The 26,435-nt window shown below is 40.3% G+C and overlaps 1 protein-coding gene across 7 annotated transcripts in view; it reads left to right on the top strand.

Annotated features, from left to right (window-relative positions):
* LOC121271771 (dickkopf-related protein 3-like) overlaps positions 1 to 21,077 on the top strand; it is a 44,266-nt gene extending 23,189 nt beyond the window's left edge. For all 7 annotated transcript variants that reach the window (XM_041178029.1, XM_041178027.1, XM_041178028.1 and 4 more), the window contains 2 exons: positions 2,667 to 2,750; positions 20,615 to 21,077. In XM_041178029.1, coding sequence (XP_041033963.1) covers positions 2,667 to 2,750; positions 20,615 to 20,644 — 114 coding nt within the window. In that variant the 3' untranslated portion in view covers positions 20,645 to 21,077. The remainder of the gene's footprint in view (positions 1 to 2,666; positions 2,751 to 20,614) is intronic.
* The last annotated feature ends 5,358 nt before the right edge of the window (positions 21,078 to 26,435 follow it).

The following is a 26,435-nucleotide window of genomic DNA, read 5'->3' on the forward strand; positions in this document are numbered from 1 at the left end:
CCGGAGTTTCTCCAGCAACCAACCCTTGCTGCAGATGTGGTCACTGCTCAACGCAATGGGATCTGCCAGCGCCCACATCATACAGCTACAGCACATCACCTGCCCAGCCATCTTGACTTAGATAATTAATTTATTAATTAGCTTTGCAGTGTTTTTTTTTCAAATTTGGTGCAGATTTCCTACCAACCAATCAGGTCACAGCTTTCCTGTGACATCACTTTTTCACTTTTATCCTGTGTCTCTGCCGCTCTCCTCGTGCTCTTTTATCCTGTATTACAACCTCTATTACAACAGAAGGTACCGTACCAGACACTTCCACAACTACAGTAAGGTGACAAGGTCTGGATTAAAGACCTCAAGAGAGATGGTACCATCATTAGAAAGGATGAGGGTCAACTTCACTCCTACCTGGTTGGCAGCACAGAGGGCACAGTCGGGAGAAACAGGAGGCATCTCCTCCTCATCGTCCCCACTGTACAATGAAGAGATGTTGAGGAACATACCCGATGCCAGAACAATCTCTGAATCTACAGGAAGAAACAACAGCAACAGAGCCTACCACTCCTCTGAGAGCAGTGGGAGCGAGATAAAGAAGGGTTTTCAGGCCTCCAGACTGCCTGAATCTTTGAATTCAAGGACTTGAATGGGGGGGAGATGGGGTAGTGATAATGTAATAATAACAATGTAAGACATAAGGTAAACTGTAATCACTAAAGGCTATTATTAAATCGCTACTGGTAAGACTCACAGTTAACCTATGTATGACTACGAAGACTTCTTCAGACCTACTGAACTGTAACCAGCACCCTACAACAAATAATAATGATGCACAAATGAATAAAGTGAAACTAATGTAAGGTGAAATAGTTACAAGTGAAATTTAATTTTGAAAAACACCCATGCCACCTGTGTGCTCTCAATAGGTCTTATGTTATTGGCAATGGAGTGGGCTGGAATGTTGTGACCATGGTACAGAGCCTCCCTGTTTGAACAGGAGGCTCTTTAATAGGCTGCCGGTAGCTGCAGCATTGTCAGTTGACAACGGGTTTCACCAATGAAAAGCTCACCTTGCTGTGGAATTACCTGTGTTTTCTGTGCAACATCAGCGGCACAAAGTTTGATTGTAATCACACAGGAAATGGGGAGAAGCAAGAGAGTGGAAGTAGCGCGTAATTCAGTTCTGCTGTCTGGAACGACAGGCCACTGCAAAATTCCACCTATAACCTCTGGGTTAATAGTCCAGTACCATGACCACCACACTAACGTGACCAAAGCTGAACTTCTCTCAGGGGATTCCTCTCCATAACCACAGACTCTCTCTCTCTCCTTGGCAACTGAGGCTGATAATCAGGTCTTGGTGTCTAATTGCTTTCCAAGATGAACTTCCGACCAAGTATGTCACTAAAACTCCCCTCTTTCACCCACATAACATCACCTGTCTCTGCTTCTGCCTTAGACCTGCTGTTGAAACCCTTGTCCTTATCTTAGTTAGTTGCTGCTAAACCTGACTATTCCGGTGCTATCCTGGTTAGCTATCCATCTTTTACCCTTCATAAAACAGAACTTGTCTAACACTCTGCTGCTTATATCCAACTTGCAACCAACTCCTGTTCATCCATTATCCCTATGCTCCCTGATCTACATTGGCTCCTACTTTGGCAATGCCTCAATTTCAAATTTCTCAAACTTGTTTACAAATCCCTCCCCATTCGCTGCAATTTCATCCAGTCCTACAACACTTCACAATCTTTGTGTTCCTCCAATTCTGGCTGCTTGCACATCTCTGATTTTAATCACTCCACACTGGCAGCATTGCCTCAGCCCTAAGCTCTGGAATTTTCTCCCTAAACCGCTCTACGTTTCTCCTTTAGTTAATGATGCGCCCTGAAACCTAACTCTTTAAAAAAGCTTTTAATCATCTGTCTTGTTATCTCCTTAATTAGCTCAGTGTCAAATTTTGTTTGATAATGCTCCTGGGACTTTAACTATGTTGAAGGCACTATTTAAATGCAAATTGTTGTTGATTTTAGTAATTGTGAATCCATAAGTGCAAATAAGTTCAACATGTTAAATGGCCGGTGCTTAATCTATACTTTCTAATTTTCACATTTTGGATCTGTGTTGGTGTTCAGTTTGGAATGAAGGGGAATGAACTATCTGCATTTTGCCAACATTAAGTAATGCGTGTTTTTGTAGCTTATACAAATTTCTTGCAGCATTGATGTGTCAGTTTTAAGGAAGGCTGGTGTGGGAAGTGGCAATGACTGGTATACCAGTGGAAGCACTTTGCAGGCAGTATAGAGGCAGCTGTATCAACCTGTATCTGATCATTTGCATGAGCAATAACTTGACTACTTACCTCCAAAAAATGGTATGGTGAGGTAGTACTAAAAATTTGTCTTTGATCTCATTTGCTAATATTTTCAAGTAATTTTAAAGACTGAGTAATTTCTGTTTGTTTTGCTTTTCTACATTTATCTGGATTAAATGTAAATGCCAAATTCCTTCATACAATCTACCACATACACTGGTAACATTAAATCACTCCGACCTGGCAGGATTACAGTTGTCTGGTACTTGTGATTGAACCTATTATGCGGATATTTGGTACAAACCGTTTGTGTTATTCTGTCAGTAACGTTCTGAGTTTTGGTGTTTTATTTTAGGAAACTGATGACATTACTGGAGATACAATCCTTTCAGAGAGGGAGGTTATTGAGGAGGATGATGACGATTTCCCTGAAAGAAGGGTTTGTAAATCAGTATAATTCATAATAAGCAGTAAATAACCTGTTTAATGTAACACACCTATCTCCTGGCCAATGAATAGTTTAGCTTGGAATACATTCAGCTCATGGTCAATAAGTAACCAGTTTAATGTAATGCACTAAGCTACTGCCCAATTAATAACTTGTTTTGTGTATCCATGAATCTCCTGGGCAATGAGTAACCGATAATGTGATGCACTTAACTCCTAACCAGTGAAATCCTATTTGATGTGATGATGCATAATGTATCTCAGGCCAGTGAATAGCTAATTAGGGGTTGATAGCAAATGGTTCGGGAATTCAATTTTTATTTCAAAGAAATGTTAACAAGTAACTAGTGAGATGCTGATGATAGCCTGCTCTACCACCCCATTACCTCTCACAATCCCTCCACAGCCTCTGATTTGTCAAACAGTTTTTTGACATCCAGCTTTGGATGAGCAGAAAACCCTGCCAATTAAATAATTGGAAGACTGACATCATTGCTTTTGATCTTTGGCACAAACCCTGGTCCACACTCAATAACTCCATTTCTCTCATGCTCTCTCTCTGTCTCTCTCTCTCTCTCTTTGGCCATGTCAGATCATTCACAATCCTGGCATAGTAATTGACACCAAGATTAGCTTTCAACCACATCCCATTACCCCTTATTGGCTCTTGGTCCAGGAAAGTCTTGATTTAAAATTTTTTGTTTCTTTATTTTTTTCATGGGATGTGGGCATCCCTAATTGCCCTTGAACAGCGTGGCTTGCTAGGCCATTGCTGTGGGTCTAGGGTCACCATGTAGGCCAGACCAGGCAAGGGTGGCAGATTTCCTTCTCTAAAAGGTCATTATTGAAGCAGATGGGTTTTTATGGGATGATCAATGATAATTTCATGGTCATTATTACTGAGACAAGCTTTATATTCCAAATTTAATCAACTAAATTCTAATTCTGGCAGCTGCCATGTTGGGATTTGAACCTGTGTCCCCAGAGGATTGTTGGGTCTTTGGATTACCAATCCAGTAACATTACCACCACACCACTGTCTCCCCTGGATTTATCATTTGTTCTCAAATCCTTCTAATATTTCCTTGATGTCAGCTTTGGTTTGATAATGTTTCTGTGAAGTAGCTTGGAGCTTTTACTGTGTTATTTTTGTTCATGCTCAGTCACATGAAGAGCAGGAAAGTATTGGCTTTGATCTCAGTTTCTGCTGAGTTAGCTGATTCCTGGCAGGGGAGGTTTTTTGAGTGGTTCAGTGGGTTCAGCGTTCCTGGCCTGAAGGGCAAAGCCAGACATGGTTCTCGCTCTCTAACACTATTCAGTGAACCAATAGAATCTGTGTACATATGACCATTAAGTGAGGATAACAGTGCACATGGCATTAATGATCCTCACTTTCGAAAAGCTTGCCAACACTCTATCTAGGTTTATAACATGAAAATTTCCCTTTGGGATTAGGTGTTAGAAGGGACCAGTGTCAATAGAAGTGTTCACCAGCAAGAGCCAATCCTTTTTGTTTACTTCCCCTCCCATTTGTGAAGTGCTTTGGGATGTTTTGCTAAGTCCTACAAAGTGCAAGTTTATGGAGGAGAGAAAAATTGATGGTGAAAAGCCAAGACAATAAAAAAAATCAATGTGTAATCAGGGCTGTACAGTTTTAGTCCTGAAAATGAAAATCTGACAATTAATGCAAGTGGAAATTGTTAAATTTCCGTTTATATAAGATAGATAATGGTATGAAAAGGGTGAATATGGAAAATCTTTTAACTAAATTGCAAGAGTAGGACAAAGGCCATAATCTTAACCGGATAAAAGAACAGATATCAGGAAATTCTCCTTTTTGCAAATTAACATATGAAATGGACTTCTAGATAAAAAAGTGGAGCTGAAAACTCAGGAATCAATTAGGAATCAACTCAATGCCACGGTGAAGGATTTAGGGTCTTTCTGGAAGGATATACCACGATTCTGGAAGAAGTGATCAGTGACACAATTATGTCAGTCCTTCACCAACATTGTCATTCCATATTTATATGTACAAGCTTGGTAAAAGAACCTGTAATACTTTACAGGGTGACAGTGTTCCTTTAACACTGAATAAAAAACAGAAAGTGCTGCAAACAGAGTTAACATTTCAAGCCCAATATGATTCTCCACAGAAGCTGCCAGACCTGCTGAGATCTTCTAGCACTTTCTGTTTTTATTTCAGATATCCAGCATCTGTAGTATTTCACTTTTACTTTAACAATCATTGTTGCCTATAGCCAAAGAAATGTTAAGGATTTTAAAATCATCAGTTAATCAGTATTAAAGTTTCACGGTCAGAAGCCAACTAATCCTCAAATTCCCGGTTTTCTATGTCACCATTGGAAGAAGCAAATTTATAACTAAAGAAAAGTTCAGATAGGAAGACTTGAAATTGGGATTGTTACTGAAAACCAAAACTGAGCAAAACGAATAGTAGTTACAGTTTTATAGACCCACTGAATAAATGGAGCTTTGTTAGTAAAAATCAATATTGAATTCTATCAAATTGTAACTATGCATATTGCAGAATATATAATAAGGGTGGGTAGATAACAAATAAAATAAAAGATTTCACTTTGTTTGCTACACTAGCAATGATTCCATTTGTACATATAAAGTGTTGATAAAATTCCATAGTTCCAGTATTTGTTTTTCTCTTCTCTCTACCGATCTCTTCATAAGGCAGTGATTTCTGCTGAGGTACAGATCCTTGAGTAAGTAACTATTCTTCATTACGGAGCTTAAACAGTGAACGAGTGTGGGTTATGGAATAAGATGAGCCCCACCATGGCCTCAATCAGAATCTGTGTATAGGATGTTCCAGAGGGGAGAGGTAGTCCAGATGTTGTTGGAGAGCAATCAGTGTTGGAACCCAGGCAGAGTCTCAACTCACCTGGTTCAACAGCACCGAGGCTAACTCTGGTACCCTAATCATTATATCAGCCGAGACTGGCTGCCTGCATAACGAAGAGAAATTGAGGCTGGTTTAACACCACACTACACGTATCCTACCAGAAACAGACACTTTCAGTACATTTATATGTAGCATTTTGAATTTTTTGTATCAGTACTCAATGGTAGAGGGTGGATAGTATATGCTGCTCTATTGTAACCTTAGTTTTAGCAATTAATGCAATTTCATGAAACGTACAATCTCTCTCAGCACAATTATTTGCAGTTATGATTAACATTGCTATATTAGATGGTTGGGAATGAATAATGATGCATTTTAATTGATGAAATCATAAATAATTAGAATAAACACATGCGATAAATATTGGCAGCCTTTTACTCACTGTTTATAAATAAGGTGTGTACCTCAGTTTATTAATTGACGGTGACAATTTATTTTGGTGCAGTAAAAATACCTATCTCCATGGACTGGAATCAGAAATGAGTTTAATTGAAGGCTTCACCTCATGTAGATCAGACAGGAAGGACTGGGACATTTAAGAAATAAATTCAAGGCATTAAATATCAACAGAGAATCAGAGCAGCTGATTCATTCATTCATGTGCGCTCTGCTCCTTGGCTCATTGCCAGCTGATGCTTCATTCGGAGCTGATTTCTTGGGTGTTTTGTCAGTGGTGGTTTGCCATTGCCTTCCACTCGGGCAGGGTGAGGAGGCAGACCCCAAGTCTACCTCTGTCAGAGCAGGAATTAAACCCACGCTGTTGGTGTGATTCTGAACCACATGCTAGCCATCTAGCCAAGTGAGCTAACCAACCCACTGAGCAGCTGATACACATTTTATTTCCTTCTGGAAATAAGCAAAGAAAAATTGTTGTTCTGGTTAATATATTTCAAACTGGGGTTTAATTAGAAGGATCAGGAATTTAATCCCACCAAGAAAAAAGAGAGATACTATATATTATGTAAGGAGACATACTATATATTATATAATGAGACATACTATATGGTTGGTGCAGAAGTAACTAAAGGTGAAGCAGAAAGGGATCTGAATGGAATCAGTACTTAACATATATGACTAGAGCAGTTGGAAAGTGTAATGCCAAAACTGTACACTGCCTGGTTAGAATACACATTGAATATTGTGTTCAGTTTGGACACCAAAATGTGAGGGAAATATTCAAACCCTAGAGGAAATAGAGAGAAGAGCCACCAGTCCAATCCCTTGATTCGAAGGATTGAGTTATGAGAAACTAGGTCTCATTAGCCTTAAAAAGAAATGATAGATAGGGAACCATATGAAACTATACAAGATATTAAAAAGTGTAGGTAAGGTTAATCTGGAGCGCTAGATAATCTAGGTAAGGTTCATCTGGATCATTACTTCACAATTTGACAGAACAAGGCAGCACAGGTTAAAACTGGACAGCCCGCTGAATTGGCACCCAGCCACCACCTTGAACATTCACTCCTTCGCAGCATGTACCATTTGTAAGATGCATGGCAGCAACTCGCCAAGCCTCCTTCGACAGCACCTTCCAATCCCACGACCACTACCATCTAGACAGACAGGTGCATGGGAACATCACTTGTGGGTTCATCTCCAAGCCACACACCATCTTGACTTGGAACAATCCTGTTGTTCCTTCACTTCGTTGGGTTAAAAACCTGGAGCTTACTTCCTAACAGCACTGTGGATGTTCCTACATCAGATGAACTGCAGCGGCTTATAGAGACAGCTCTTTATTAACTTTTCAAGAGCAGCCAGAGATGGTAACAAATACTGATCTGACACTCACAGGCCAAGAATGAACTTTTAAAAATGGAGGAAAGTTTAGGACTGTCATAAGCAGAATTTCTTTAAGCAGAGAGTGATAACACTCAGAATGAATCTCTGGGTTAGATAGTGAGAGTGAAAGCTGCAGATTCATTTGGGAGTCCGTTAGCGGATGGAAGAAGTTAGGGTCTTTTACCCTGGGCAGATGAGCTGAATGGCCTCTTTGATCTGTCATGATCAATGTTCACCCAAATATCACACAACATGTAAGGAATCAATAGGCTTTTACAATAGCCCTTTCTTTTATTAAATTACAGATGCCAATACTTGGATCTTCAATTTTCAGATATGTTGGTGGAGACTTACTTCTCCAACTTTTAAACAAATTAATGACAATTAGGCAGTTGGTTTGGTTTGGCAATACAAATCAGAATGAATATGGTATTATTGGGGGTGGGATTTCAACTAACTGGTGAATTTCCACAGAAGTGTCTTTGCAGCATCTATTCTGTATAAATGCTGTGGAGAAAGATGCTCCTAAAGATAATATATATTGCTGATATGTAGCTTGGTGACTGGAATGTGGACGATTGATTATATTCATGATGATCTGGATAGATGTTCATTGGCATAAGTGGATGACTATTCACTGAGTATTAAAACTGTATTAAACAAGCATAATCAAATACTAAGATGTATTCCAAAGGCGTTTGGAAACATTGTTTTAACTGTATAATTCACTTGCAAAGTCACAATGGAATATTGATGTGGTTTTGGTAGCCACTTTTCCTAAGGTCATTGAAAAGAGGAAGACACAAATAACTGTCCAGAAATACTAAAGAACCAAAAGTTTAGTGAGAAGGAGGAATTGAAGGAAATTAGTATTACTAAAACATTATTGCTGGAGAAATTAATGGGACTGAAAGCCAATAAATCCCTAGGGCCTGATAATCTACGTCCCAGGATAGTAAAGGAAGTGGCCGTGGAAATAGTGGATATGTTGGTTGTCATTTTCCAAAATTTTGTAGATTCTGGAGTAGTCCTGGCAGTTTGGAGGGTGGCAAATGTAACCCCACTATTTAAAAAAGGAGCAAGGGAGAAAACAACGAATTATAGGCCGGTTAACCTAAGTAGGAGGGAAAATACTAGAGCCTACGATAAAGGATGTGGTAACAGGACAGTTAGAAAATATCAAAGGGATTAGACAAAGTCAACATGGATTTATGAAGGGAAATCATGTTTTACAAATCTAATGGAGATTTTTTGAGGATGTAACTAGCAGAATAGATAAGGGAGAACCAGTGGATGTGGTTTATTTGGATTTTCAGAAAGCTTTTGATAAAGTCCCACATAACAGGTTAGTGTGTAAAATTAAAGCACATGGGATTGGGGGTAATGGACTGAGAATTGGTTAGCAGACAAGAAACAGAGTAGGAATAGATGGGTCTTTTTCAGAGTGGCAGGCAGTGACTCGTGGGGTACCACAGGGATCAGTGCTTGGACTCCAGCTACTCACAATCTATAGCAATGATTTGGATGAGGGAATCAAATGTAATATTTCCAAGTTTGTTGATGACATGAAACTTGGTGGAAATGTGAGTTGTGAGGAGGATGTTAAGAGGCTTCAACGCAATTTAGACAAGTTGAGCGAGGGAGCAAATACATGGCAGATGGAGTATAATGTGGAGAAGTGTGAAGTTATCCACTTTGGTAGGAAAAACAGAATGGCAGAGTATTATTTGAATGGTCATAGATTGGGAAATGTTGATGTACAAAGAGACCTGGGTATCCTTGTCCACCAGTCACTGAAAGCAAGCATGCAGGTGCAGCAAGCAGCTAAGGAGGCAAATGGTATGTTGGCCTTCATTGTGAGAGGATTTGAGTACAGGAGCAAGGATGTCTTACTGCAGCTGTACGGGGCCTTGGTGAGACCACACCTGGAGTATTGTGTGCAGTTTTGTCTCCTTACCTAAGGAAGGATACACTTGCCATAGAGGGAGTGCAGTGAAGTTTCACCAGACTGATTCCTGGGATGGCAGGATTGTCGTATGAGGAGAGATTGGGCTGACTAGGCCTGTATTCACTGGAGTTTAGAAGAATGAGAGGCGACCTTATTGAAACGTATAAAATTCTAAGAGGGAGGAACAGACTGGATGCAGGGATGATGTTTCCTCTGGCTGGGGGGGGGGTACGGTCTAGAACAAGGGGTCACAGTCTCAGGATACAGGGTGAACCATTTAGGACTGAGATGAGGAGAGACTTCACTCAGAGGGTGATGAACCTGTGGAATTCTCTACCACAGAAGCTGTGGAAACCAAGTCACTGAATATATTTAAGAAAGAAATAGATAGATTTCTGGACTCTAAAGGCGACAAGGGGTATGGGGAGAGAGTGGGAGTACGGCGTTGAGATAGAGGATCAGCCATGATCATATTGAATGTGGAGCAGGCTCATAGGGCTGAATGGCCTACTCCTGCTCCCAGTTTCTATGTTTCTTTGAAACATTGGCAAATGTTGAGAAGTATAAAATGGCTGATCACATGATAGAAATATAGTGATGTACAGGACCAGAAAAGGCCATTGGCATCCATGAGGCTGAGCGACACTCTCTCTCTTTTCCTTTAATGAATCGCACGAGGGACGCTTCATTCATTTGTTAAGAAAGACTAAATGCTTAATTTTACACTGCAATTTAAGGCATGCAAACACAATTTTGGAACTGGGTAGTTCTGAGAATGTGATTTCAGTAGCAGTAACAATGATTCTCTGAAGCATATAATGACACACTTAAACAGTACTCATGCCAGAAAGTCTGTTAATCCAATTTTGTGGTGCCCAACTTCTGGAGAGCAACAAAAGTGGAGATAAAAGCTGAAATTCACCAAGGCTCCTTCGATAGCACCTTCCATGCCCATGACCGCTACCATCTAGAAGGACAAGGGCAGCAGATAGATGGGAACACCACCACCAGGAAGTTCCCCTCCAAGTCACTCACCACCCTGACTTGGAAATATATCGGCCGTTCCTTCACTGGCGCTGGGTCAAAATCCTGGAACTCCCTCCCTAACAGCACTGTGGGTGTACCTACATCACCTGGACTGCAGTGATTCAAGAAGGCAGCTCACCACCACCTTCTCAAGGGCAACTAGGGATGGGCAATAAATGCTGGCCCAGCCAGCGAAGCCCACATCCTGTGAATGAATAAAAAGGAACTGCTGGAAATACTGAGCAGGTAAGGCAGCATCTATGGAGGAAGAAAAACAGTTTCAACGGCCCAGATTTTTGTCCCCGGGCCGAATGTGCAGGGGCTTCAGATTTCCCGTCTCTGTGAACCTGATCTTTCAAAACATCTGCCCACAGGTCATGTTTTTGGTTGGGGGGGTTAGGCTGAAATAGGAGTTGGAGTGGGCAGCTCCAGAACGTGTGTGGAGGCTGCTGGGTGTGAAGTCCTGCTTCTGCACTCTGGCACTGTGTTTAAATAAATAAAAAATAATAATAAACCATAAAACTTGCTTCCAGCCCTCACCCCCTCACTCACTCCCTCACTCCCTATGCCTCATCCACACCAACCCATGGCCCCTCATATCTCCATGCCAACCCATGCCCTCCATCTTTTGCCATTACCTCTTCTATGCCAACTCACCTAGTATCCTTGGACACTTCTCTTGGACAGCTTTGAAAGTTGAATAGTTCTTTAACGATTCTTTGACAGCTGGAGAGTTCATTGACAGTTGGACAGTTCTTTGACAGGTTGACAGTTCCAATTCCAACAAGCCCAAAGAGCGCTTTACCTCTGACAAAGGTGTCCCAGAACCCTATCCAAAGGTGTCCAAGTTACCTCTACAAAGGGGTACCCTGGCTATCCAACCAAACCCGCCAAGTGCAGACTTCCTGTTATCTGGTGTAATTTGTAGACTCTGGGTTTCACATTCCTGGCCTTTCAAAATCCCACTTCAGTGGAGGCAGCTGGTGATTTAAGTGACCAGCTGCCAAACGGACATGTGAGAACCTCCCAGCTCCAGAGCCACCCCCATAAAGACGGAACATGCAATGTTTGGGGGCGGGACTTAGAATTTTCAGCTATTTTTACCACAATGGGAGCCTCTCCATCTTAGCAAAAACCTGGGTTAACATTTCAGGTCAATAACCTTTCATCAGATCTGGGAAAAGTTCGAGATGTATTAGGTTGTGAGCAAGGGATGGATGGGGCAATGACAAAAGGGAGGTCTGTGATAGGGAAGGCAGGAGAGATTGAATGAAGAGGAGTTAATCTTCCAAGGCCAAAGGGAATGAAAAGAAACAAGAAACAAAAGATGTGCCTACATCACTTCTGCTTTAGTTGCATTAGCATCACAGACTAATATCCGTATTCTGCCAACATTTACCTGGGTAACATGAGCTAAAGCAGGCACAGCCTGCTGAGATGGCACTCCTGATCATGAAAACCACTAATGGGAAATAATCTAAAGATGGGTCATGATGATTTCCAGTGATGGGGTTGTGATTGTTTCCTTTGACAGCTTGCCCTATACTTGGATTGTCCTTGGGCAGAAAGATTGTTGAAATACTGTCTTGGAAACAATGATCTTTGTCGTTTGTGTGGATGGTGACCTCGTGCTTTGTCATTGTCCGAGGGCACCAGGTATTCTGTCCTTGGCCGGCACTTCGATTAGACACTCACGTCTTTCTAGACTCAACATTGAGTTCAACAATTTCAAATCATAACCTCTGTCCCCCCTGAACTTGTTCCCTTTTCTTTGCATATTTTGCTTTTTCTCTCATTTTTGCTTTCTGTCAGCAGTACACCTGCTTCAGGCACATCTTTTGTTTCTCTGTTTCTTTTCTCACCCGTCTCCATTCTCTTTGGCCCTGGAAGACTAATCCTTCATTTTCAATCTCTCCTGTCTTCCATCCTATCACAGACCTTCCTTTGTCCTTGCCCCAGACACCTGTTGCTCGAATCCTATTACATCTCTAACTTTACCTAGTTCTGATGAAAGGTCATTGACTGGAAACATTAACTCTGTTTTTCTCTCCACAGATGCTGCCAGATGTGCTGAGTGTTTCCAACATTTTCTGTTGTTGCTTCAGATTTCTAGCATGTGCAGTATTCTGCTTTTTGAAAAAGAGAGATAATTTCGTTTACTCAGGCTAAAGAATTATTTAAGAATGTCAAGTACATTATAGTGTTTCTGATCCAGCAAAACCCTGAGATTTTATAACTGAGGATTTCTTTTTATCCTGTTAATTTTGTCAACTACAGTTCCTCTTCTCCCAGATGTGACCAGATGGGCTCCATAAAGTCCCATTGTCTGAATGTCAGGCCGTGCAGCTGTTTTTGTTTTTTTTTGTCAGCCAGTATATTATTGTTTGGGGGCAGTAGTTTGTGAAGTCTCTGTTGTACAGCTCCTAGTTATCTACTCACAGAATCATAGAATAGTACTTTAATCTTAAAACTGTTATAATATTATTTGATTGTATGATGATTGCTGAAAAACATTTTGGTCAAACTTTTTTCTCTTGCACTCATCAGGAATTTGAAATTTAAACCATGACCTCCGTCACAATTTGGTGTCCAAACTGAACACAATATTCAATGTGTATTCTAACCAAGCAGTGTACAGTTTTGGCATTACGCTTTCCAACTGCTCTAGTCATATATGTTAAGTGCTGACTCCAGGATTTTAAACCAGCAACAGTGAAGGAATGGTGAGGTAGTTCCAAGTCAGGATGTTGTGTGGCTTGGAGGGGAACTTGCAGATGGTGGTGTTCCCATCCATCTGCTGCCCTTGTCCTTCTAGGGGGGAGGGGTTGCAGGTTTGGAAAGTGCTGTCGAAGCAAGATGTGAGTTGCTGCAGTCCATCTTGTGTATGGTAGGCATTGCTGCCACTGTGTGCTGATGGTGGAGGGAGTGAATGTTTAAGCTGGTGCGTGGAGTGCCAATCAATCGTGTCATTTTGTCCTGGATGATGTCAATCTTTTTGAATGTTACTGTAGCTGCACTTACCCAGTTAAGCGGAGAAGATTTCACAACACTCCTGACTTGTGCACTGTAGATGGTGGACAGGATTTGGGGAGTCAGGAGATGAGTTACTCATTGCAGAATTCCCACCCGGTGACCTGGTCTTGTAGCCACAGTGTTTATATGTCTGGTTCAGTTAAGTTTCTGGTCAGTGGTATCCCCAAGAGGATGATAGTGGGAGATTCAGTGTTGGTAATGCTGTTGAATGTCAAGGGGAGATGGTTAGATTCTCTCTTGTTGGAAATGGTCATTGTGTGGTGTGAATTTCACCTCCCACTTTTCACCCCAAGCCCAAATACTGTCCGGGTGTTACTCTATGTATGCACAGATTATTTCACTATCTGAGGAGTCAAGAATGGTACAGAACACTGGGGCCAGAATTTTACCTTTGGCGTGTGGGCTTGTGCCTGACATGCCGGAACGTAATTTGACGTGTGGTGACGACAGACGTGTGTCCCGAAGTCATCGTGCACTCGCGTGACGTTTCGATCGGCAGGCACGCACTGGAGTCTGCTGCGCGTCCGCTGATAATTGAAAGGCCTTCTAAGGCCATTAACAACCTAATTAACTTGAGATTTACGCTGCCTGTCCAGCCTTACGGTTGGCGGGCAGATGAAAAGGCCAAGCGGCCTTTACATTTTTTAGGAAACCTCATCCAAGAGCGGGATAAGGTTTCCTAAAGCTAATACAAATTAAATAAAGCCTTAATTTTGGCATTGAAAACATGTCCTATCTCATGTGACACAGTCACATGGGGGACATGTCATCATTCAATTTTTACTGTATTTATTAATCTTTTTAAAAAGCGCTTCAATCTCCCTGAGGCAGCTCTGTGGAGAGATAGGGGAGATAGAAGTGCTCTTTCGTGCACGAGGCCCAGCTCTCCCTCCTCCCCTTGCCTGGACAGGTAGCGCTCAGTGCTACCACTCACGATCCGTGGAGGGCAGGCCTTAATTGGTCTGCCCGTGTGAAATCGTGGTACAGAGCCGATTGCAGGTGGTGATCAGCTACCCGACCATCCCCACCCACTCCCGCCGAGCCTGCCTAGGCCTGTGTGTGTAATCATCGGTGAACATCCCTACTTCTGACCTTATGATGGAGAGAAGGCCATTGGTGAAGCAGCTGAAGGTGGTTGGCCCTAAGACATTACCCTAAGGAACTCCTGCAGCAATGTCCTGGGGCTGAGAAAATTGGACTCCAACCACCACAACCACTTTTGTGCTCGATATGACTCCAACCAATGGAAAGCTTTACTCCTGATTCCCATTCACTTCAGTTTTGCTCAGGCTCCTTGATGCAACACTTGGCCAAATACCACCTTGATGTCAAGGGTAGTCATTCTCGCCTCACCTGTGACATTTTATATCCTTTAGTACCTGAAATTTTAATTCAATAATAATTTATCTTACAAACCCTATAGGTATCGTATTTCCATTTCTATACCCCAGAGAATAAGTGACACTTGAAAAAATCTAAATATATCAAATTCTCACAATAGTCATAATGTTTTAATAGCAGTATGATAGTTCCACATCAATAATATTCCTTTATATAAGCAACTGATCATTGAGCCCTTTAATAGAAGAGAGATGTCCATTTTTCAAAGTAGTTTAAAAATATGCTTCTCCTCAATATATAGAGCAATTTCTCATCAGAAAATGATATTTTCTCTTTTTACTGTTGTCATCAGGAGCCAATACAGTAATAGTTAAACTGTTATCCATAGCTCATGGAACATGGAGGACAATAATAGCTTATGGAAAGAATCCAAGTAAATTGGCTGTCTTTTTCAGTTTGATGATACGTTGAAATGTTCCCATTCATCACGCATGTTAATAACAATAAGGGTGGACAGGAAATTTCCTGAGTGCTCACCGAATGGTTGTACACATTTCTTGGCTCTTCCTTAGGTTTTAACATTTAGTGTACTTGTATTCTTTTGTTCAACTGAAAGTCACTTCTCATTATATTTCTGTCATATATGTTGGGGGATATAAGTCAAGGTAAAATATAGTAAAATGCAGAACGTAATGTTAGACTGCAGGGTATATGTCAGAGTATACTAATGCAGATTGTAATTTCTCCTCATTTACCATCTTAAGATCTCCCTTTGCCATATACCATTCCAAATTCAGGAGTATGATCAGCTGACTTGTTCATAGGTCTTTGCTGATGCCAAATTGAAACTAGTTTCTAGAAATGTTTCAGTTCAATGTTCCATTGTTCAATGTTTCAGTTCGCTAATATATTTATTATGACAGTGACTACAGATTTAAAAAATGTTCCACTAGACAATTAAGCCATAATTTACAAAAATTCTGTTCCTAACTAGTTAATCGTTCATCCAATTTCATCTGTTACTCTTTGCCTGGGCATTTGTGCATCGAAGAGAGCAATTTCCATGTTATATGAAATCTCTAACAGATGGTCAAACTGAAAGACAAACTGTACCATCGCAGTAAAGGACAACAGTCAATGATTATATTGGATAATGAAAAGACATTTCCATTAGGACAATATTTGTTTCCTGCTTTGATAACTAATTCAGCAATCACATTTAATTTGGATGGTTCACTTGACAACGTTTGCCATTGGTTGGTTCAACAGCTTTTACCAAGAGCAGAAGCATAATAACCAACAATGACTGTTACTAAGACTTAAGGAGGTTTTTTTTATTGAATTTTTGAGCATTTTGAGATAATTTTTGTTTCTTTAAGCTAATTTATATTTGTTAAAGACTGTATTAGTTAGCAATCTACCTAATATTTGAGTAAAGATTCTACTTCTGCTCTTGGGTCATATGTCAGGTGTCCTTATTATGACATTTTGCACCCTAGCCTGTAATTTTCCATTAACTTTCAGAAACAGAAAATTTATGCTGAAATGTTTTAAGGCAGGCATGGTGTGATGATGGGGAAAAGAGTGGGTGGAGGTACTTAAGAGCCACGAAGGTGGTTATTAACTGGTCATGGAACCAACATTATTGGTTGGGAGGGAGATGATATTTAAAAAGGGGATTGTTGCAATTTGGGTTACATTCCCCTCACACTGGGGCAGTCAGACCTTGCTCTTCAGTACTGAGAGTTTTCAATATGGCCAGACTCTTCAACCCCTAAAAACTCTCCCCAAATCTGATGGACTTCTTGACCCCACCCCCGCACAGCCCTGTCGTGAAACCCATTCTATTCCCAGATTCTGGAGCTCCCTCACAGTGCTCACAGTCCCATAGTCAATATTCTCCATGTTTCCTGACCCAAGAACTGCTCACAATGCTCTTGGAACCTGAGGTTTCCCTCCCTGAGGACTCTCCCTGAGAATGACCTCTTGGATACTCTGCTACCTTGATATATCCTTCCTGAGCACTGTCAAACCCTGAGAAACCCCCACCCCGAGTACTCTCAGACCCTAAAATCTCTCCCTCCCCCCCCCCCACCCACATGCGATCTCCCCTCTAAACACCTTCAGTCCTGAGATTTCTCCCCTTCCACTGAACTGACAATAGTCTTGGGCCCTGGGATGTTCCTCCCCAATTCCTTAGGATCCAAGAGTTCCTCTCCCGGTGATTCCAAGGCTTGTGCCAGTGTTCTTTCCTCTTCCTCTCCAATGTTTTAAGAATATTGAAGCCTCTCCGTTATTACTGATAGATCCTAAGGTTCCCTTCCCAGAATTGTCACAATGCAGAAAAGTCAGTGTCCCCGGTAATACTGCTTGACATAAATCCTTAACCTTATGACAGTCTCTCATCCACTATGAACAATGCTGTGAAAGATCCACTGGTAAATTGAGTCAGAGGAGAAAGGAGGTAGAAAGATTCAAAATCCAATGTTAAATTCTGAAGATTAATCTCTGTATCCTAGTGGCTACTTCCTCTTGCCAAAAATAGTTGGAGGAAAGAGATAATATGACCATTTGTAATGGACAGTTTTGCAGGTGTCAGTTGTAGCCAGCTATTGTGTGAAGGACTTAGTTGTCTGAAATAAAAACAAAAATGCTGGAAATACTCAGCAGGTTAGGCAGTATTTGTGGAGAGAGAAACAGAATTCGTGAGTCAGGTTGTGATCTTTCATCAGAACTGGGAAAAGTGGGAGATTGAGCAATGGGTGGGTGGGACAAGGACAAAAGGAAGGTCTGTGATAGGGTTGAAGACAGGAGAGGTTGAATGGCAGAAGAGTTAGTTACCCAGGGCCGAAGGGAATAGAGATGGGGCAAGAAAAGGAACAAAGAAACAGAAGATGTGCTCCTGTCTGCATGTTTTGGCTTTTCTTTTACTTTTATTTTCAGACTGATCACACTAAGAAGGGGTGGATATTTGTTATACTGGATAAATTATATCACACTTCCAAAAGTGTTGGGTTTTGTTTTTACATTATATAATTTGCACATTGTAAGAGGTCTCTCTGTTAGATGAGACAAATTAAATAATGGGCATAAGAACATAAGAAATAGGAGCAGGACTAGGCCATTCGGTCCCTCAAGCCTGCCCCATCATTCAATAAGATCATGGCTGATTTGCCCCAGGCCTCAACTCCTCCTTCATGCCAGCTCCTCATAGCCCTCAACTCCCCGATATTTCAAAAATCTATTTACCTCCTCTTTAAATAATTTCAGTGATCTTGCCTTCTCTCTCTGGGATAGAGAATTACAGACATTCATTACCCTCTGAGAGAAGAAATTCCTTCACATCTCAGTTTTATGAGTGTCCCGTTATTCTGTAACTATGTCCCCCAGTTCAAGATTCCTCCACTAGTAGAAACATCTTGTCAACATCTACCCTGTCAAGCCCCCTCAGAATCTTATACATTTCAATAAGATTACCCTCCCCATTCTTCTAAACCCTAATGAATAAAGGCCTAACCAGTTTAGCCATTCTTGATAAGTCAACCCCTTTATCCCAGGAATCAGCCTAGTGAATCTCTTTTGAACTGCCTCTAATGTCAGTATATCCTTTCTTAAATACGAGGGCCAAAACTGTACACTGTACTCCAGGTGCAGCCTCAACAACACCCTGTACAGTTGTAACAAGACTTCCCTATTTTTAAACTCCAACTTCTTAGCAACACAAGCCAAAATTCAATTTGCCTTCTTAGTTACTTGCTGCACCTGCATGATAACTTTTTGTATTTCATGCACAAGTACACCCAGATCCCTCTGTGCTGCACTTTTTTTGGAGTCTCTCTCCATTTAAATAATAGTCTGCCTTTTGATTCTTCCTACCAAAGTGCATGACCTCATACTTCCCTACATTAAACTCCATCTGCCAAGTTTTTGCCCACTCACTCATCCTATCTATATCCTCTTGCAGATTCCTTATGTCCTCATCACAACATGCCCTCCCACCTATTTTTGTATCGTCAGCAAATGTAGATACATTACACTCTGCCCCCTCCTCCAAGTCATTAATATAGAAAGTAAATAATTGAGGCCCTAGGACTGATCCCTGTGGTACTCCACTAGTTATATTTTCCAACCTGAAAAAGACCCATTAATCCTGACTCTCTGCGTTAGCTAATCCTCAATCCATGCTAATACATTACCCCCCAATACAGTGAACTCCTATCTTGTGCAATAACCTTTTTTGTGGCACCTTATCAAATTCCTTCTGGAATTCCAAATACACCACATCTACCGGTTCCCCTTTATCAACTCTGCTTGTTATATCCTCAAAGAACTCTACCAAACATGCCAAACGTAATTTCCCTTTCATAAAACCATGTTGACTCTGTTTGATGAGTGATAAGCTTTTCTAAGTGTTCTACTATTCCTTCCTTAATAAGGGACTCTCGAATTTTCCCAACATCAAATGTTAGACTGACTGGCCTATAGTTTCCTGCCTTTTGTCTCCCTCCCTTTTTGAACAGGGGCGTCACATTAGTGGTTTTCCAATCTGCTGGGACCCTCCCGGAATCCAGTGAGTTCTGGAATATTTCAAACAATGCCTCCACTATCTAGCATAGATAGTGTTTGATGTCATCGCAGTTTTGTTGGGATAACAGGCATCTTTTGGTTTTGGTAAAATCCTCAATATGTTTTCACTGGTTGGGAATTAAGAAACTATGGAAAGAACCTGAGTTTTCCCTGAAATTCTTTCGGGTCAAATCATCCATCCCATAATTGTTCAGGCAGAAATGTTATTTTCTTCACAATTTCAAAATCTGTGAATTCAGTCTTATTGGGAGCAGATCCAATCGAAACATTGGTTGGCAAGATCAGTCTTTTGTCTTGTTTGGAATTTGGACTTATGGATTAGGTTTAAAACTACATTGCCTCCAAAGTAGTATAGAAAAAGGTATTTGTTTTCATAATCTAAAATAATTTATTATTTTCATCATAAAATCGTAGCAGAATCTAAGGGTCTGGCAGACATTACCAAGTGTCACAATTTTATGGCATGAATCAATCATTAATATAATCACTCCCCAATATGGAAAAATAATTTGTGCAAATGTACAAAAATTTATAAATATGAAAAATAATTCATTTTTGAATTAGTACAATCCAACATATATGCTACATTAATATGCAATTAAGAACTCTGAGTATAAAAAGATAGAACAGATGAAATCCAGCCTGTCATGCCATCACTGGAAATTTAGATACCACTGCTTGGATTAAACACAAAAGAAAAATCAATACTCTCTCAAATGTATGAAATGTGTACATTTTCTCCAGTGGACCAGCCATTTACAGTGCTCTGCCCATGTGGTTAAATAAAGACAGATTTAGCAGGAGTAAGATTTCTTCTTGAAATTCTCCCAAAATGTCAATTGCACATGAGTGAAATCCTGAGCACAAGATTGTACTAGTTGTGCTAGCTGAATAAACTACTCGAGCAATGTTAAAGGCCACACCTAACTGGCTCAATCTCTGGAATATTTTGAAAAGGGAAAATTAAGTTGTGGCTAATGAAAGCTTGTGCTCAGCTCAGCGAGTAGGAAACAGTGGTAACAAGCTCTAACAGTACTCGACATAGATTAAGATGAGACCAGTATGTTAATAAAAACATAAAATGTAGGAAATACTCTGCAAATCTGGCAGTATCTATGGAGAGAGAAATAGAGTTAACATTTCATGTTGGTGACTTTTTATCAGAACTCAATATGTTAATAGATTGTCTTGTCCACAGGTAATTGAGCCCCTTCATTGGCAGCAGTGAGCAGCGAGATCAGTGGCAGCAACCTTAGAAGAACAGCCTAAGGATTATAGAATGGACTAGAGCGAGTGATTTTTTTTTTATTTTTCATTTATATTCAAGATACCCAAGAAGAATGATCCATCCATGTTATTTTATAATAGGTAACATTTGTTAAAAATAAAATATACTCTGGAAAAAGGTATGGCATGTGAACACTTTTTAAGCATATGGTTCCAGAGAAGCAAAATCCCATAACCCAAACACGAGAAGAACGGGAATGTCAAAGTGTGATGCAGGTTTTCGCTCAAGGATCAAAATAAACAGCATTGGTGCCAATTAACCTTTAAACAATAACATTTATCAAAAAGTTATCTTAATGATGGATATGTTGCTGAGCACACTCTAAGGGGTAGATATCTGTAATATTATGCTGAATAAATCATATCACACTGCAGCGTGTATTGGATGTGATATTTTTCATTAGATAATTTGCAAATTTAGTACAGGTGTAGGTATCTCTCATGTATACCAAATAAATCACACAATGTACTTGACTCGGCATATGGAATCATTTTGAGGGATGGAAATGTTTCAGGAGTTGGTAAAATCTTGGTTCAGGTGGGCATTATGAAATGGGCTAAAAAAAAAACCCCTGAGGTTTATCTGAACTTTCTTTAGAATGCTTGATTTGCCTATGTTAGTTTGGCCAGGTGTTTTTACCCATGCCCTCAAACTTTACCATTTTAGTCAATTATGAATGGTCACCCCCAAGTACAATGTTATTGGTTTATTATGACTAAAAACATTTGCGTGTGAAACTGAGACTGTCTCAGATGAAGTGTGAAATGGACCCGTTTGCAAGCGGGCAAAGAAAAATATTTGTTTCATAATGCAATAATAATATGTAATGCACATTTTTATTTTTCTATTATACCTATAATACTACATGTGATAAAATATTGCAGCATAAATAATCAACTTTTTGATATATTAATGTTCAACAGTTGATTATACAGGGCATAATTTTGAAATTTGCAGATGACGTGAAACTCTGAGGAGGATATTAACCAGACTTCAGAAGACAGTAGACAGACTGGGCTGACACATGACAGATAAAATTTAACACAAGTGTGAAGTGAGGCATTTTGGTACGAAGAATGAGGAGAGACAATATAACTGAAATGATATAATTTTAAAAGGGGTGCAACTCATAGAAACTTGGACGTATATGTACACAAATATTTGAAGTTGGCAGTTCAAAATGAAAGAAAACTTGCATTTATATAGCACCTTTCATGACTACGGGACATTCCAAAGCACTTTAGTCAATGAAGTACTTTTGAAATGTTGTAATTGTAAAGTAGGAAGCGCAGCGGCCAATTTATGTCCAGCAAGCTCCCACAAACAGCAATGTGATAATGACCAGATAGTCTCATTTTTGTGATGTTGATTGAGGGATAAATATTGGCCAGGACACAAGTTGAGATGGCTATTTGAAGAAAAAAAAAATGGGATCCTTGACTGAATAATTAAAGGCATAGAGTACAAAATCAAGGAAGTTTGCTAAACTTTATAAAACTCCAGTTAGGCCTCATTATTACTTGATTCGCCACCGGGGGCTTTACAGTATTCTTTATTTAGTGTGGAGGTATATTTTCTGGCAGAAGACACATTTAAGATAATTGGCAAAAGTAGCAGCGGTGAGGATAGCTTTTATGCAGTGAGTTGTTACAATCGGGGATGCACAGCCTGAAAAGATGTGGAGGGGATTCAATAGCAGTTTCCAAAAGGGAAGTCGATATATAATTGAAAAGGAAAAAAAATTGCAGTGTTATGGGGAAAGGGCAGGAAAGTGTGATTAATTGGATAGCTCTTTCAAAGAGCTAGCACAGTGTGATAGGTTGAATGGCCTCCTCTTGTGCTCCCATCATTCTATGAACATACTTATTTCGCTCCATTATGTGGACTGAAGGTCTGTGCAAAAAATACCAACGCAATATATGGCATGGAAAAACGGTGCTAAGGAGAGCCTCAAGATTAATTCACAATTTAAAATGGCTTAGTTACCCACAAAGGCTCAATGAGGTGGGTCTCTATACTTTAGCGAAGCATAGATTTGATCGAGATTTATAAAGTAATGAACGGATAATATTGCATTTAAGTAGGACCCTTATTAAAACTGAATAGGTTCAGAGGGACCGTGTTTACAAGATCTGTAAGGACAGAATCAGATTAGGCAGTTGGGTGGTTCCTCTCCCAGAGAACAGTGGACCTGGGGATGAGATAGCTAGTGCATGCAGCGAGTGCTGATTCCCTGTATTTCTTCAACAAGGGGCTGTACCTGTTCCTGGCCTGAGCTGCGGTCATCTTGTCCAAGAGGTGAGTATCCTGTAACAGGGACAATGTCATCTCCTGGACTAGTTTTAATTGCTTAAGGGAGTCAGAAGGGAATTTTCCAGCTATATTTCTTCTAATTGGTCTGTTTTATTTATTTTATTTTTTTGCTTCTCCCAGAAGATTACTCTGCTTTTGGCAGGGCGAAGGGATTAGGTGGGGATTGTATACAAGACGTCACAACAGTGTGCGACAGGCTGGACGGATCAGTAGGCCTTTTCCTGTCAGTTGTTTTTGTATGTTTGTGTGTGTGTATGTATATATATATATATATATATGTATGTGTGTGTGTGTGTGTGAAGTAACAAGAATATACAAGGACCCATACGAAAAGGATAGTTCCAAATGCTTTTCCAGAAATCTTGTCCATGTTCTATGCCAAGTTGGGGCCATTATGCAACTTTAAATGAAAATACTTCTTGGTCACTAAAAGAAACACAGAAGATTAATATCAACAATTTTATTTCAAACAGCAAAGATAGTATTTATGGTAAGTGAGATACTATTGTCTTTTTAGAAGTCACTGTGCCAGGCTATCCTTACCAACATTGATTGGCCAGAAAGAGCCTTACTACAAGAAAGAATCCTAACGTTTGGATTTTAAATATATTGAAAATGAAAGAGTGTTCAATTCATTTCATTTCAACATTATATAATTATGCTACACCATTAATATTTACCATTCCTGAATCGAGTCACATTTTGAAGTTCCGAAGTTGCAGAATATAATTAGTTACAACATCTGCAATTGTAAAAGAATTTCTGAGACAGATGGTAACATTATGAAAGCACCAGAAAACATGACAAAATCTGCTGAGTTGTTGTAATACCTGGTTCTCTAATACTCTGTTATCTTTAGCTCGTCCCTCACTACATGATTGACTCTATACCCTCTATGCACTAGTTTTGATTGCTTAAGGGAGTCAGAAGGGAATTTTCCAGCTTTATTTCTTCTAATTGGTCAGTTTTATTTTTTTTTCTTCTCCCAGAAGATTACTCTGCTTTTGGCAGGGGGAAGGGATTAGTTGGGGATTGTATACAAGACGTTACAACAGTGTGCGACACGCTGGATTGACCAGTAGGCCTTTTCCTGTCAGAGCTAATGCAAGCCATTCAAGTGTATAAAGGAGAAGGTCCACTACTTTCTTGAGCACAAGTAGGATTGGGCCTTGCCAATCTCACCCAAAGCTCAAGAACAAATAAAAAATGTAGCTTCCCACATATCTTGATTGTGTGGGAAAGGAAAATATATCAAAAAGGGGAGAAATAAATTGATGACAGAAAAGAACCTTTATTTGGTACCGTTATTCAAGAAGAGATAAATCAGGGAACTACAGACCATCAATCTAACCTCAGTGCTGGGGAAACTATTGGAAGCAATTCTGAGAGACAGAATTAATCTACACTTGGAGAAGCAGGGATTAATCAAGGACAGTCAGCATAGTTTTGTTAAGGGGAGGTCATGTCTGACCAATTTGATTGAATTTTTTGAAGAGGTGACCAGGTGTGTAGATGAGGGTAATGCATTTGACATAGTTCACTTGGACTTCAGCAAGGCTTTTGATAAGGTCCCGTATAGGAGACCGATAACAAAGGTAAGAGCCCATGGGATCCAAGGCAATTTGGCAAATTGGATCAAGAATTAGCTGAGTGGCAGAAAGCAGAGGGTGATGGTGGAGGGGTGTTTTTGTGATTGGATGCTTATGTCCAGTGGGGTTCCACAGGGATCGGTGTTGGGTCCCTTGCTGTTTGAGGTATATATAAATGATTTAGACTTGAATGTAGGAGGGTTGATCAGTAAGTTCACGGATGACACAAAAATTGGTGTGATGGTAAATAGTGAGAGGGTAGCCTTAGATTACAGGAAGATATAGACGGGCTGGTCAGATCAGTGGCAAATGGAATTTAATCCGGATAAGTGTGAGGTGATGCACTGGGCAGGACAAACAAGGCATGGGAATACACGATGAATGGTAGGACCCTGGGAAGTACTGAGGATCAGAGGGACCTTGGTGTTTTTGTCCACCGGTCCCTTAAGTTAACGGAACAGGTAGATAAGGTGGTTAGAAAGGCATATGGGATACTAGCCTTTATTAGCCGAGGCATAGAATATAAAAGCAGGGAGGTTATGCTGGAACTAAATAAAACGCTGGTTAGGCCACAGCAAGTGTACTGCGAGCAGTTCTGGAATCCGCATTAAAGGAAGGATGTGATTGCACTAGCAAGAGTGCAGAGGATATTTACCAGGATGTTGCCTGGGCTGGAGAGTTTTAGTTATGAGGAGAGATTGGATAGACTGGGGTTATTTTCCCTGGAGCAGAGGAGATTGAGCGGGGACATGATTGAGGTGTATTAAATTATGAGGGGCATAGATAGGGTAGACAGGAAGGAACTATTCCCCTTGGTGGAGAGGTCAATAACCAGGGGGCATAGATTTAATGTAAGGGGCAGGAGGTTTAGAGGGAATGTGAGGAAGAAATTTTTCACCCAGAGGGTGGTGGGAATCTGGAGTTTACTGCTTAAAAGGGTGGTAGAGGCATAACATTTAAAAAGTACTTTGATGTACACTTGCGATGCCATGGCATACACGACTATGGGCCGAGTGCTGAAAAATGGGATTAGAATAGTTAGGTATTTATTTTACTGGCGCAGACTCGATGGGCTGAAGGGCCTTTTTCTGTGCTGTAGACCTCTATGACTCTAACATAATTTATGCTAATGCTCACAAATAATGAAGTTTGTCTGATTCTGAATCAATACCAGTACTGGGTTGACATGTGAAATAACAGAGGCTTGCAGCACAAGAGGGGAACTTACAGGTCTGTAAGTTACTGCAGTACCGTTGCAAAATTTCAGAGAAGAAATATATTTGGGAATATTTGTTTTGAATGTTAGAAGCTTCAAAGTAACAAGCAAGAGGCAGTGTGTTACAAGGAAGTAACATTAAAGGATTCAGATAACACTATATTAATGTGAATTTAATGCTGTAATGTGTTCCATGCTTGACATACATTCTCATATTCCAGAACAGGACATTTTAACAAAAGTAGTTATGACATCAAATTGAACAAGTTAAATGAAACTGATACTGCACCATAATTTAGCTTTCAATGGTGAGGAATAATGTTTAAGTCTCAACTCTCTATAGATTCCAACTCTGTCCACGACCTGACTATAATTTCCTTCCTAATAGCACTGTGGGCGTATACATCAGATGGACTCACCACTACCTTCCCATGGGCAATTAAGGATGGGCAACAAATGTGGTCCTTTCCAGCGATGCTCACATCCCATGAAAATTAAAAAAATATATATTTGTAGTCTTTTCCAGCACCATTTGGGAAAGTAAATGTTTATCATCAGCTCTCAGTTCTAGCCTCTCTCGATCTCAACCTTTCATTTTTCTCTCTATCCTTAT

The sequence above is a fragment of the Carcharodon carcharias genome, chromosome 31 (genome assembly GCF_017639515.1).
Source record: "Carcharodon carcharias isolate sCarCar2 chromosome 31, sCarCar2.pri, whole genome shotgun sequence".
NCBI lineage: Eukaryota > Metazoa > Chordata > Chondrichthyes > Lamniformes > Lamnidae > Carcharodon > Carcharodon carcharias.